Source organism: Ptychodera flava, unplaced genomic scaffold (assembly GCF_041260155.1).
Source record: "Ptychodera flava strain L36383 unplaced genomic scaffold, AS_Pfla_20210202 Scaffold_66__1_contigs__length_654902_pilon, whole genome shotgun sequence".
Lineage (NCBI taxonomy): Eukaryota > Metazoa > Hemichordata > Enteropneusta > Ptychoderidae > Ptychodera > Ptychodera flava.
This window is the reverse complement of record NW_027248388.1, coordinates 395,367-409,415: the sequence shown is the minus strand read 5'-3', so window position 1 is coordinate 409,415 and position 14,049 is coordinate 395,367. Positions and strand designations below refer to the sequence as shown.

Here is a 14,049-nt window from a genome sequence, read left to right as displayed (position 1 = left end):
TCCGTTACCAAACGTTACGTGGAAGATGACACAGACTGCTTATCAAACGGTGAAATGTTGACGTGTGTACAAGTTCAGCGACAACAAAGCGGTGTTTATATTTGTGAAGCTTCCAACAGATTTTGGAATGGTGTCACGGCAGCAAGCTCAAAGTCATTTCAGCTAATCGTGCAATGTAAGTTCCAATGTATTTGACATTTTTAATGACGTAAGTGTGTAATATTACTTATTAGAAAGAGGAACTTACAGCAGCATGTCTGCTATAAATGCATACACATTAGTATGAAAGCTGAAGTTAAATGCTTTTATTCTGAATACTTTAAATAACTTTGTTTTATTACATTTAAGGGGGCGCTACACCGTACGCAGCGTATTCTGCTCAAAAATCACTGTTTCGCAAATATTCATTCAATTTTAATTAAGTTGGTAACTAAGATTAAAATATTGATTGGATTCACGTTTTAGCTTGTTTGGTAGCTGTAATTTGCCTGATACTGAAATGTTAATTTATGCAAATTTATGTAAATCACCCCGATTGCCTGGCTTCACTTTCCTCCAATTTCAAAATTTTCAAAGAAGTTTACTTCACTCTGGTTGGGTCAAATTGTCTGAAATTTTGAAATTATGTTCTTTAAAGATTACATAATAAAATGACTCTCTATTGTTTGGCAGTAAAGTTCTTACATATTTTAATTCTTACATATTTTAAGAAGAGGCATTTTAATTTTGCTAATCATGAGTTTACCACTTTTTTGAGTGTTAGTCTTTGAATCCTTGCCATTTTAGAATGAGGATAGATAATGCAATTAAAAAAGTCTTTTTTTCTTCATATACTTTCCTTTGGAGTGAAATATTACATTTCAAAAAATAAAGTCAAATTTGTTGCTTAAATTATTTTTTATCATTAATACACCTACTTCATCCTTCGAGTAAACTACTGCTACCATACTAAACTTTACAGTCTCTGCTTTTTGAAAATATATAGTATTAGGGGGTTTCCTTATCATGTTTTCAACCACTAACGATTAAGGTATTCCGATTATGATCAGAAAACTAAAAGTAAAAAAAAAAAAATGTGTGTGCCAAGTAACAATCCACACCAAACTTTCAACTGTGTCCCTGCCCTACTATCACTTATCTCTCTGCAGTTTTGTCTAGGACTGCTATTTGTCACTGTGTGTCCCTGTTTACGTTTCTCTGACGCTCTAAAATAACTCTCCCGTACTCTCTGACCGTGCGTTTGTTTGTCTCTATTTCCCTCTCCCTCATTCTCTGACTCCCTGTTTGCTGGTGCATGTGCTCGGTCTATAGAGATAGAGGGCAACATTCCTTTGGTAAATTTTCTGCAATATGTCAATACCTGAGTATAGGGCCTGCAGAAGTGTTACTGAAAGTGGATAAATTCCTCAATGAAAAATATAAAATATTCTACTGAAACTTATGTACGATGCTTTCTCGATGGATGTGGGTGGCATTGGGTGGGGCACCAGACATTCAGATGCGCAAAATTTCGGCTGAAGCCGCACACTGTTCGAAATTAATTTATTGAAATGAACACAGTCATGGTGTATAGCAGGAGAAGTCACTATAATTATGGACTTTCAAATTATCCTTTCTTGTCTGTTGTACACCTATGTGTCTCTTCTCATCACCGCCTTTACTTTTTTGATATTGACAGACCCAGCGACAGTAGCTGTGACAAACAAGACGATCAGACCAGTATTGGAAGGCGACAAGGTGTTTGCCCTCTGTCTAATTACAGGGTATGGTAATCCTGAAGTTTTGCAAGATTTTACTGGTTAGGACCTGATGGACGAAGGGCAAGCGATGGATTATTGCTGATTGACAATGTCACCAGACAAGACAATGGGACGTACATTTGTGTGGCTGAAAATAAGTATTATGATAACAGTACCGGACGAGGGAATGTGTCATATGACGTTATCGTTAACTGTAAGTAAAAAAAAAAACTCGACAGAAACATTCGTTGTCTTTGAAAATGCAGACAAAAACCCACAAAGAGAAGAAAAGAGCAGATAAAATGAGAGAGAGACAGAGTAACAGAGAACAGATGTAGAGACAGAGACCTACACAGACAGACAGAGACAGATGAAGGATTATTCCAAGGCAATAAAATACGTTGAAGCGATGGTAAGGGATGCAATATATATATACATATTTTTCCTCCTTTAAATAAAGGGAAGAAAATTTGAAATTCATGAAACTATGTTTTAGAAACAAACAATAACAACAAACCAATGATGAAACATTTCAGATGTACCGTTGGTACGAATAGAAGACAGTAGCGGTGGTAAAGTGATAGAGGGCGATGTCTACCTCGCAAGTTGCATTGTTGATGCTAATCCTGAAGCTGATATTGTTTGGACCGATCCCTATGATGACATCGTCAACAATAGCCAAACACTGGTCATTACAAACTCAGCGATATCAGACGCTGGAACGTACACGTGTCATGCCAATAATACATATTTCAACGGACACATTGGGTATGGAAATTCGTCAGTCTTTGTGGATGTACAATGTAAGTACAGCGGCGTTCGTGCTCTGTGTGATTATATTAAATGCTTCCTTTGCGAACTATTCAACACTGTCATACACTTCGTTTCAAACTTGAAAATACAAACGCTTGCTGAAACGCATATTATCGGACAGTCGGACATTCCGTATCATGCTTGGCAACATTTCCGATTTAACTGCGAAAAATCATCTCCGTTTCTTACATAGGTCTCGGGTCTGGTGTCTCCCCATTTTGCATCATAGTTATATGCTGACTGTTAGGTGTTGTCAATGGTTGTGAAATTTGTACCAAGCATCGACGACGTTTTGATGAATTCGGGTGACTTGAGCCAAATTTTATTTTATTATCATTATTTTTTTTCCGGGGGGGGTCTATCTACAGTGTAAAACCTGTAACGAATTGTAGCCATTATTATTTTTCTCTTTACAATAGATTCGCCAGAAATTGACCATTTCAATGAAACAATAGTCGTGATCGAGGACAGGAACTTTACTATAATCTGTTCTGCCGATGCCAATCCATTACCAAACGTTACGTGGAAGAATGACACAGACTGCTTATCAAACGGTGAAATGTTGAGTGTGTACAAGTTCAGCGACAACAAAGCGGTGTTATATTTGTGAAGCTTCCAACAGATTTTGGAATGGTGTCACGGTAACAAGCTTAAAGTCATTTCAGCTAATCGTGCAATGTAAGTTCCAAATGTATTTGACATTTTTATTGACGTAAGTGTGTAATATTACTTATTAGAAAGAGGAACTAACAGCAGCATGTCTGCTATAAATGCATACACATTAGTATGAAAGCTGAAGTTAAATGCTTTTATTCTAAATACTTTAAATAACTTTGTTTTATTACATTTAAGGGGGCGCTGCACCGTACGCAGTGTATTTTGCTCGTAAAATCACTTTTCGCAAATGTTCATTCAATTTTGATTAAGTAGTTAAATAAGATTAAAATATTTATTACACTCACGTTTGAGCTTGTTAGGTAGACGTAAGTTGCCTGATACAGAATTGTTAATTTATGCAAAGCTATGCAAATGACCCGATTGCCTGGCTTCACTTTCCTCCAAATTTAAAATTTTCAAAAAATTAACTTCACTCTGGCTGGGTCAAATTTTCTGAAATTTTGAATTTATGTCCTCAAATGCTACATAATAAAATCACGCTATGGTTTGTCAATAAAGTTCTTATATTTTAAGTAAGAGGCATTTTAATTTTGCTAATCATGATTTTTACCACTTTTTGAGTGTCAGTCTTTGAATCCTTTCCATTTTAGAATGAGGATAGATAATGCAAATTTAAAAAGTCGTTTTTTTTCTTCATATACTCTCCTTTGAAGTGAAATATACATTTCAGAAAACAAAGTCAAATTTTTGACTTAAATTAATTTTTATCATTAATACACCCATTTCATCCTTCGAGTGAACTATTGCTACCATACTAGACTTTAGAGTCTCTGCTTGTTGAAAATATATAGTATGAGGGGGTTTCCTTGTCATCTTTGACGAGAAATATTGCTTTGAAAAAAAACACTGTTTTGGCAACATGCATCTTCCCCTTTAGCTGTTATTGTTTCCCTCACCAGACCCACCTACATTTTACGTGCCGGCAGAGCTTGTCTGCAAGGAAGAAGACAATGTATCTGTGTCATGCAACATCAGACATGCGAACCCATTAGACGTGGATATGTGGTGGCTCTTAAAAGACGGGAACACGGTACCTAGTGCCCATCTCTTTCTAGATCGAGTAAGTCGCCTCGACTCTGGGAATTACACATGCATAGGGGCCAACACATTCTATGATGGCGATCGAGGCTATGGAAAGAACACAACTATCCTCGATGTACAATGTAAGTTCGATCGATTAAGTCACTTTATTAATAGTGAAACGGGAACGAACAGACTTAACTGGCATAAAATGCTCACCTAGACATTGATGTATTCAACCTTGGAAATTTAGCATAGGCAAAGAACCCATAAGATGGGGTCAAGACAAACTGTGTATTCTGTTACACATCAGTTACCCGTAATTGAACTTAATTATCTTATATAAAGATATGGGGAAATATTGAAAATTTTCCCATAAAACTATAAAATGAAGGTTCAAGACTCACTACTTTTATTGATGTATTACAGACAAACCCGAAATAAATTTACAACAATCGCAAATACGAGTCAAGGAGCAAGCCTCTGTTACGCTAGCGTGTACTGCTCGATTCGAATCCTTTCTCGGAGGACCACAAGTGGACTTTCGATGGACACGTGGTATCGTCTGAATTAATTCACACCATTTACCGGGCTAATCGTAGTGATGCCGGAGTGTACAATTGCACGGCAGTGAACACATTCTATGACGGTGAACAGGGACTGGATTCAACATAACAGAATTGATTGTCGAGTGTGAGTATTGGAGTTAATTTTGTAGCTGTGATTTCATTTTAACACTTCGTTGAGAATCAAGTAACAAGAACGAAGCAAGAAAGTCTCCGTAGCTTTTGACATCAGTATTATCACATTTATGTCGTTATGCGGTCATTAGCATAATACTGTGAAGACACACTTGCATCTTGATAGGCATCTATTCCAACAGGAATTGTATTGTTAATAGTCGCGCCAGCGGCTTACTGACTACGCATGCGCTTATTCATAATATACTATGCGAGTAACCGGAAGTGTACCCTTCTTTCTCAAGTGGGCGCCGCCATGTTTTTTTTTTGAGTACTCGTAAATAAACAAATACGAAACAAATTACTATGATATAACATGCCTTTTATAAAATATACCTCTTTTATTAGCCAGTAAATGTTATTATACACCTTGTCGCTGATACAAAGTATCGTTGATATAGATAAACGGAGAAAACTGTCGTGCACATGAACGGGGGCATACGCAAAGAATGCTGGGATTGAATTATAGAAGAGCGCCCCCTGTGTCAATAATTAGATTCAAAAATTGCAAGTTTTTAGACGGAACGCTATAGTTTTCAGCTTGCAAGTGGAAGGTGGGCAGTGCGGTTACCATTGCAATGATAATGATTGCGTAATACGTCCTTGTTTATCGCAATAGGCTGTTATCATTGTAAAAATTCCCAATTTTTGTCCAAAATGTTTACACGCTACAGAAAATCTATACCTGCCCTGCTGCAGCCTGTGCAGGGTTTGACGTCGTGTGTACGTGAACTGCTTTCATCAGAGGGAAACTGGGCATAGTTGGCATATAAACGTTTATGAAGTAACAATTACAGTTTATCATGAATCAATACAAATAACATTGCCAATCTTAACCCCTGGCGCGACACCAAGGGCTGAGCCCTATATTACCTGTTTCAGCCTGCATATTGTGACTCAAGTCTATTGCAAGTGTTAATCAAGACATAGTAAATTTTGGACAGTCATACACATTTTCAATCACTAACGATTAAGGTATTTTGATTATAATCAGAAAGCCGAACAACGATCCACACCAAAGTTTCAACAGTGTCCCTGTCCTGCTATCACTCTATCTCTCTGCAGTTTTGTCAAGGACTGCTGTTTGTCACTGTGTGTCCCTTTTTATGTTACTCTGACACTCTAAAGATAACTCTCCCTACTCTCTGATTGTGCGTTTCTCTCTCTCTCTCTCTCTCTCTCTCTCTCTCTCTCTCTCTCTCTCTCTCTCTCTCTCTCTCTCTCTCTCTTCTGCTGGTAAATATGTCTTTCTCTGTCTATTTTCTCCCTAACACTGCCTGCCAGTGAGTGTCTGTCTGTCTGTTGTCTGTCTGTCTGTCTGTCTCTTCCATAATATCTCGACTCATTCACAGCCTTCGATGGGTACAGTCTATGGCGAGTGGTGTTTTGCTCAACGGGCTGCCACTTACCCTCAATGGTTACTCTAGCTCATGCTTTGCAAGATTACATCAGCCATCGTGCGTAGCCAGCAATAGGCTGTAAGAGAGTATACCATTAATTCATATCTTTTTCAACATTCACCCATGTGTATTTCATTCAACTATAGACATTTCAGTCGTCAACGTCCAGGGCCCGGAAAGTGCTGTTGTAGAAGGCGCCCAAAGTAGCATTGCATGTACAGTGATCAACGGGGTACCTGATCCGTATTCGATACATTGTATCACATCAATGAAACTGTCAATGAGGTTCAGACGATTGAAAATCGATGGGTCAAAAATCACACCTTTGACCTCGGGGTCGTACAACGCTGGAACGATGGTAGTTACTATTGTGTAGCCAACACGAGTTTTGCAGACGGCACAATCGAATCGGCAAGAAGTAAAAACACTGAACTCCATGTACATTGTAAGTAAGATAGCGACCAAGAGTCTTTGTATTTGCAATAAATAACAGAAATGCTTCTTAGACTGTACATGCCTCTTCTGAAAAAATATATCTCCTGTAACCAATAGTCATGCAGGTCTTATTTTTTTTTGTTTTACAGGTTTTTCTTTGTCTGTGTTCTTCGTATATTTAATGCGTTTAATTTTATATTTCTTGTTATATGCCTTTTTGTTTAGTACTTATCAAAATACATGTTAATCTCTCTCTCTCGACCTCTATGAAAAGAGGTGTGTTGTGAAAAGAACTATAGAATTATTGAGAGTAATACGTAATAAAGATTTGTAATAATAATTGGCAATTAGGATTACACAATCTTTCAATGTAAACAAAGCATACACTCCCATTTTTTAGAATTGAGAGCGCTAAAGCTAATCTGCAGAGTTTGAAGCATAAAACATTGAGGGTTATACCGTTAAAATAGAATCTAAGAATTAGTACAATAGTAGTGGCACACATGTGGTTACATCAAAATGCAAATTCACGGCCACTTTCCCACTGAAATCAGCGCCAAAACACATTTACCTATTGCATATTGTTATACCATGGTTATACTATATGGTTTCGACAAACACTCGTGGAAAACATGTAAAGAAGCCAATTTTTTCCTCAATCAATATCTGCAGATAGACCAGCTATAACAAACCCGGAAAATGAGGAGATCACTGTCGCCTCAGGGTCACCTGTGAGTCTGCACTGCAACGTGGACGCCTACCCTAGTGCTGACATAACGTGGACAAAGAATGGTGAAGAACTTGAGTCAAGGGGTGACGATAGTAAACTGCACATCTCCGCAGTTAATGACAGTGACGGAGGGTTGTATGTGTGCACGGCTGAGAATTATATCGGAGTTGATGAACATGAAATCCAACTTAACGTAAATGACTCGGACCATGCAACGCAAGGTAAGTGAATAGTTGTTGCCCAAATTTGTGCCATGTACTATTTATTATATTTTATTTTCATGATAGAATTACTGTAATATAAGAATAAAAATTAAGGTATTATATTTTTAATTTTATTATATTATTGATGTCAAAGTGCAAGCTCAATTCGTCACGGCAACTTCTCACTAGTCAGGGAAAACATTCTTACGGTATTTATATAAATGATGCATAGTCAATTTAGTAAATATACACATTTCAATCTTTCAACATATGAGGAAAAATGTTTTCTGGTGGCAGAAAATGTAAAATTGCTTTAATCTTACTGTACGATCAAAATAATTGTATTTCATCATAGATTGTAACCGTTTTCAAGCAATTTCAGTTCCCTGCTCTCTGTCTTCTTTAGCTTCTTCTAATATACTGTTTTGTTAGGGTGAAATTGCGAACGGATCATCTTCTCATGGATGTTTTCCAAAAGTAATGGTTGCACTATTTATGATTTTTCCTAGATACACCATCTTCAAGTTCATCCGGTGGATCACCTGTAGCTATAGCTTTACCATGTGGCATTGTTTTTGTGGTTGTTTGTGTTTTGTTGTTGCCTTGGCATTGTCCTCAAAAGGAGGAGAAGAAGAACAAAAACTGTGAAGAGAGAGAAACCTGACTGTGGAAATAAGGTAAGTTCTGTTTTTTAGCTATAGCTTCTTCCCCTTAAAATTTAATCTGCATAATCTGATTATTTTATATGTGATGAAAGCTACAATTTGGTCGCACGGTTTATACACTGGAAGCGATTGTAAATCGTATGGCCTTAACCGTGACCTAACTTTTCGCTGAGTGACAATACAACAACCGATATGGCGGCCAGTATGAAACAGCAGCCCCCTCACCCCGACCCCCTAAAAATCACAGACTTTATTCTTTATTCCTTCAGTGTGGATAATTCGTGCTCTGAACTTTAGAGAGGGTTGATGTTTTTACGTATCGTATTATGTTTAACGTGTGAAGTTACGAAAATGTTCCAAAATAAGCGTACGCTATCGAGTACTGGTTTGAAAAAAAGGACTATATCAGGTATATGTTCGTTACCAAAGCTATATGATATAAATAGTAACTTCCTCCCCTATTGATTCCCCGGTTGAATAGAAACGCACGCTAAATCAAATATTTAACTTCGACGTTGCTATACCCCTGACCCTTGATGTAAAACTGGTTTTTACTTGTCATAATTAATTAACAGTTTGAAGGAGACGGGAACGCCTATCAAGAAATAGAGTTCGAGCAAGTGCAAGAGGTTCGTCATTGTTACCATTAACTTTTAAATCTGTTATTACGAGAATATTTCGAATGATTTCTCGTCAATGGCGTCTACCCTACCGACAAAAAGGTTGAAAATGTATAATCTCAATACTAAAAGCATTGTAATCTTTGTTTTATTAATATCATTTAGTGATATCATATAGGGCTCTGATAAAAATTACAATATTTATCTATTGTAATCAGATCACCCTCTTGAAATAGAGTATAGAAATAATAATAATAAATAATAATAATAATAATAATAATAATAATAATAATAATAATTGAATCGAGTTGTAAACTTTCCATGATTTGTTCAAGGTTCATTATTATCATTATCTAAATATCCCTATTGATCAAATGATGCAGACAGCAAAATCGTTTCGAAACCTGACAACTGGAACTTTTTTACGGTAATTTGCATTCAAAGTGCGAGGCAAAGAACTTGATAGTTGGCCAACAATATGCTTGTCTTAAATTCAACAGCCCAACGCCTACTCAAGTATTGAACCTAACCCCGTCCCGGAGCGTCCGAATTCCTACGGCGATTTCGAGTACGAGATGCCCATCGAAGTGCTTCTCGAGTTTCCGAAAGAAAACGTCCATCAAAAGAGTATCATCGGCGAAGGTACATTTGGAAAAGTTGCCAGAGCTGAAGCATGGAAACTTGCCGGCAAGGAGGGTCCGACAATAGTAGCCTTGAAGACTCTCAAAGGTAATGTGTACCAAATGTTAAAAAATGTAACTAATAAATTAAAACCTCTTTACGACCCTTTGTAAGTATTAATGGAAATTTCAAGGCATAGAAATATTATCAAATAATCGTTTTGATTTTGATTGATTGATTGGTTGAGAGAGAGAGAGAGAGAGAGAGAGAGAGAGAGAGAGAGAGAGAGATTTACATTTTCATGTATCAGGTGATCCCAGCATATCTCATATCATACACACCGTGAAATCATATTCTAACATAAAATAACTTCAACTTCACGTTAATAACTTTATAACTTTTGTTTCTCTAATTCGTTGGCTAGATAACGCTACCGGAGAAGACAAAAAAAGTCTGCTTGATGAATTTGAATTACTCAAACATATTGGTCGACACAAACACATCTTGTCATTGGTTGGATGTTGTACCAAAACAGGTTAGTGTGGCTTCCAACGTCACAAAGACACCCCACTGGCACCCTCACCCCCACCTCTCTCTCTCTCTCTCTCTCTCTCTCTCTCTCTCTCTCTCTCTCTCTCTCTCTCTCTCTCTCTCTCATACATTACAACTTTATTGAACATCAGTGCGATATTTTTAGGCATTCGATGTAAATCCATAAACGTCTAAGGCGTCCATTATCTAAGCATAGCCATAGGCAGACGAAATATGCTGATTTTTCATAATTCTCTGAGCATTAGTCTTTAACAATTTACTTCTGTCGTTCGACTGTTTTTCAGCATTTCGTTTTCTTTTGTTTGTACTTTTACTATAGATGATATTTACATGCTTTTTGAGTACATGGAACTTGGCAACTTGCAGGATTATTTGAGAAAATCTCGTAACTGTATTGCGACCGAATACCTGGAAGCTGGAGAAACGTCCCCCATCCTGACTAGCGGTGATCTTATCATCTTTGCTGGACAAGTCGCAAGTGGAATGGAGTACCTGTCATCGAAGAAGGTAAGCCATCTCTATGTAAATATTAGATCCTATTTGACGTTGGATATAACTACCGCCTACCCGTGTGTTTTGTAAAGCGCTTTGAACAATATCGTCACAAATGTTTTCGAAAAGCAATATGAAAGAAAAGATGCGAACAAATCTACCGTGGCGGTTATGCCGTGATTTGGACATTCAAAATGTGCAGAGGCAAGCATATTACAGGACAATTAAAGCTTATGGATACTTAAATATTCCTGCCATAAAAAGCAAAATTAACCAGCTGAAAGTATTCACTGAATAATACAGATGAGAGAGAGAGAGAGAGAGAGAGAGAGAGAGAGAGAGAGAGAGAGAAGTAAAATAGATAAAAAAATAATGAGAGTGACGTTATCAACAGGCTGCTGCAAAGAAATCTTGATCCCGGTGAATATTCATCTGCAATGTGATTTAAATCCTGGTCGATTTTACCTGCATATATACTACTGTGCTAAAATATGACTATCTGTTCTACACAGTGCGTTCACGGAGATCTCGCAGCTAGGAATGTTATGTTAAATGGCGGAAGAATTTGTAAAGTGACAAACTTTGGACGAGATTTACGAAGTCATAATAATGTCAAAGAGGTGAGTGACAAAAAAATCTGCACAATGTATGTATGTATGTATGTATGTATGTATGTATGTATGTATGTATGTATGTATGTATGTATGTATGTATGTATGTATGTATGTATGTATGTATGTATGTATGTATGTATGTATGTATGTATGTATGTATGTGTATGTATGTATGCAGGTAGGTATGTCGGTATGTATGAAGGTAGGTATGTATGTGTGTGTATGTATGTATTACGTAAAATACAAAGTAATAATATATGTTACTTAGGTTTTATGCATCCTGCAATCATCAGACAGATGATATATATATATATATATATATATATATATATATATATATATATATATATATATATAATTATATATATATATGATTCAATGTTTTAAGCTTCTGATATTGCTTACAATTTTGAGCAGTTCTGTAAGTAAACCGTGGTTTCTGTGTTTCTCATCACAGGGTTCCCAACGTGTACGGTGGATGGCACCAGAAGCAATCCAGGCGTCTGAATTTTCAACAAAGAGTGATGTTTGGTCATTTGGCATCGTTGTGTGGGAGATAGTCACAATAGGTAGGTCTCACTAATAATGTTCCTATTTCAATAATACATCTGCAACACCGTTACGTATTACGTTTAGTTGGCTTTCAATACATCGATCATTTATTGTCGGAGATGGATATTTGACCATAAGCGTTCAGCATGTTTTTGTTTAAATGTATACGGTCACCTGTAATCTAAATATGCCCATATATGGTCAAGGAGGTGTTTCTTCGTATTCCAAATGCGGGTGCTGTTTTTAAAAAGTGGCCAATCGCTTAAAATCTGTGATTGGTTAGATTTTCTCTTATCATGGTAACTGTGGCAAAATTGGAACAGGTGATAGTATACCTTTAAACTCGTTTTAAGTTTAAACAAACGCTTTTATGTCACATGCCAAGTCTAGTGCTGTATGCTAAAATTGTGTTTGTTTGTACTTGTTTTCTGTTGTAACACACATTGCAGGACATACGCCTTACCCAAGAATGTCTGATAATGAGGTGAAAGCATATCTGAAGCAAGGGGGTAGGATGAAAAAGCCCGCGTACTGCGATGGGGACCTGTGAGTTTGAATAACACTACTTTTCTAAAAGAAATATATATGTATTCCTGCGTACTCTTTTAGCAAATGTCGGTGGTCCTATGTAGAATGACCAAAGAATGATGACGAAATCTCAACCAATATATTTCTTCATTTTTCTGCATGTGGTGCGGTAACATAATTCAATCCGTTCTGTGGCGTGCTTATACTTCACGCGATTGGTTTGTACGTCCTCTTATGAACATCTGCCTGTTAACTAATCTTCTCTAGATACCTGCTTGTGATGAAATGTTGGTCCGAAAAACCGAAACGGAGGCCGAAGTTCAAGGAGATTGCTAGCGAACTGGAAGAAATGGAACTGGACAAAGAGGTAACTGTTAACTCTCGACATGCTGACTTAATACTTCTTCCTGTAACACACTCTCCCAAAAGAAGGGAAAAGTATGAACTGTGTAACTGGTTATCATTCAAATATCTGTGTGTTTATTTTGTTCCTGAATTTGTTTGTTATTTGTTTTTCGTAGGTTTACATCGACATCAAGGGTGCTTATGAAGAGAAGATTACAACTACGGAGTAGAGAAACATCCCGATGATTTGGGACTAGACGATTCAAGTATAACTCAAGCATTAACTTTGTCTTTGGCCTACAGACAACAAACAACAACAGTTTAGCATATTAAGCGACGATCGGAGTCTAACTACGACATTTTCTCTTTTGGAAAACATGTCATGTATATTCATGTACGTTCACTTAGCGTTAGTACCATAATGATACTTTGGGACTTATACAAAAGATTTTATTCATTGAATCCCAATTATTGCTTTTCCTTATAGTATATGCATCCTAACTGAAGTTTATTTTACCGATATATATATATATATATATATATATATATATATATATATATATATATATATATATATATATATATATATATATATATATATATATATGAAATTTAAGTGAAAGATTTCATTTCTTTATACTTGAGGTAATGTGTTTACTTATAACGCTCTGCTTAGCATTGAGCACTGCAATTTCCCACGACAACATCTGTATACTTCGATATATATATATATATATATATATATATATATATATATATATATATATATATATTTACTTACAGTTCATTTAATTTTGTTTAGTTACTCAGAGAAAACGTTAAATTGAACTTATTTTGTACATTACTAATGAGAGGGAAAGGCTTACGTCAGTGTGTTGAGAATATAGATCATATGCTCACGTACATTATAAGGAGGTTTAAGGTTGTTTTTTTACTCCAGGTCAGTCCTGTAATGTTTTTAGTCTCAATTACATTTTACTTGTGTCAAATAGAAGGCTTCACCAGTGAGTCCTAGTGGATATTTGCATTATACGCCAGTTTACAATTTCTGACACGGATCTATACTTTAAAATTATTTTCGCGATGAGAATGCCACATGTGTCTTGTCAATGTCATAGAAATAATCTCAGTTGCCGTTGATAAATCTCGAAATTAGCTATCAGGGTGGCCATTTGGCAACTCACCAAATTGATATTAATCTTTACGGCCCTGATACGGCTTTTGCGGCCCGAGGTCGTACGGCGGAAGGGCCCGAGCGTGCGAGGGCCCGTACGCCGTACGACCAAGGGCCGCAAAAGCCGT

The 14,049-nt window shown here is 36.7% G+C and overlaps 1 protein-coding gene and 2 long non-coding RNA genes across 3 annotated transcripts; all 3 read left to right on the top strand.

Annotated features, from left to right (window-relative positions):
* Window positions 1–1,826: 1,826 nt before the first annotated feature.
* On the top strand, window positions 1,827–4,387 carry LOC139128743 (uncharacterized). The gene is made up of 4 exons (XR_011551390.1): window positions 1,827–1,953; window positions 2,276–2,542; window positions 2,972–3,230; window positions 4,130–4,387. It is a non-coding gene; the product is annotated as an uncharacterized lncRNA (long non-coding RNA).
* Window positions 4,388–4,685: 298 nt separating this feature from the next.
* Window positions 4,686–7,763, top strand: LOC139128746 (uncharacterized). Its single transcript, XR_011551392.1, has 3 exons — window positions 4,686–4,943; window positions 6,537–6,835; window positions 7,498–7,763. It is a non-coding gene; the product is annotated as an uncharacterized lncRNA (long non-coding RNA).
* Window position 7,764: 1 nt separating this feature from the next.
* Window positions 7,765–13,286, top strand: LOC139128724 (tyrosine kinase receptor Cad96Ca-like). The gene is made up of 10 exons (XM_070694454.1): window positions 7,765–7,776; window positions 8,999–9,052; window positions 9,544–9,772; window positions 10,089–10,199; window positions 10,536–10,723; window positions 11,221–11,328; window positions 11,780–11,891; window positions 12,324–12,420; window positions 12,670–12,769; window positions 12,924–13,286. The coding sequence occupies exons 1-10, from the start codon at window positions 7,765–7,767 to the stop codon at window positions 12,975–12,977; spliced, it is 1,065 nt and encodes a 354-aa protein (XP_070550555.1). The 3' UTR covers window positions 12,978–13,286.
* The last annotated feature ends 763 nt before the right edge of the window (window positions 13,287–14,049 follow it).

Excerpts from the sequence above, each read along its gene's own strand:
- LOC139128724 (XM_070694454.1), top strand. Across the intron at positions 9,773-10,088 it reads AGCCTTGAAGACTCTCAAAG|ATAACGCTACCGGAGAAGAC; the intron begins GTAATGTGTACC and ends TTCGTTGGCTAG. Across the intron at positions 12,770-12,923 it reads AAATGGAACTGGACAAAGAG|GTTTACATCGACATCAAGGG; the intron begins GTAACTGTTAAC and ends TGTTTTTCGTAG.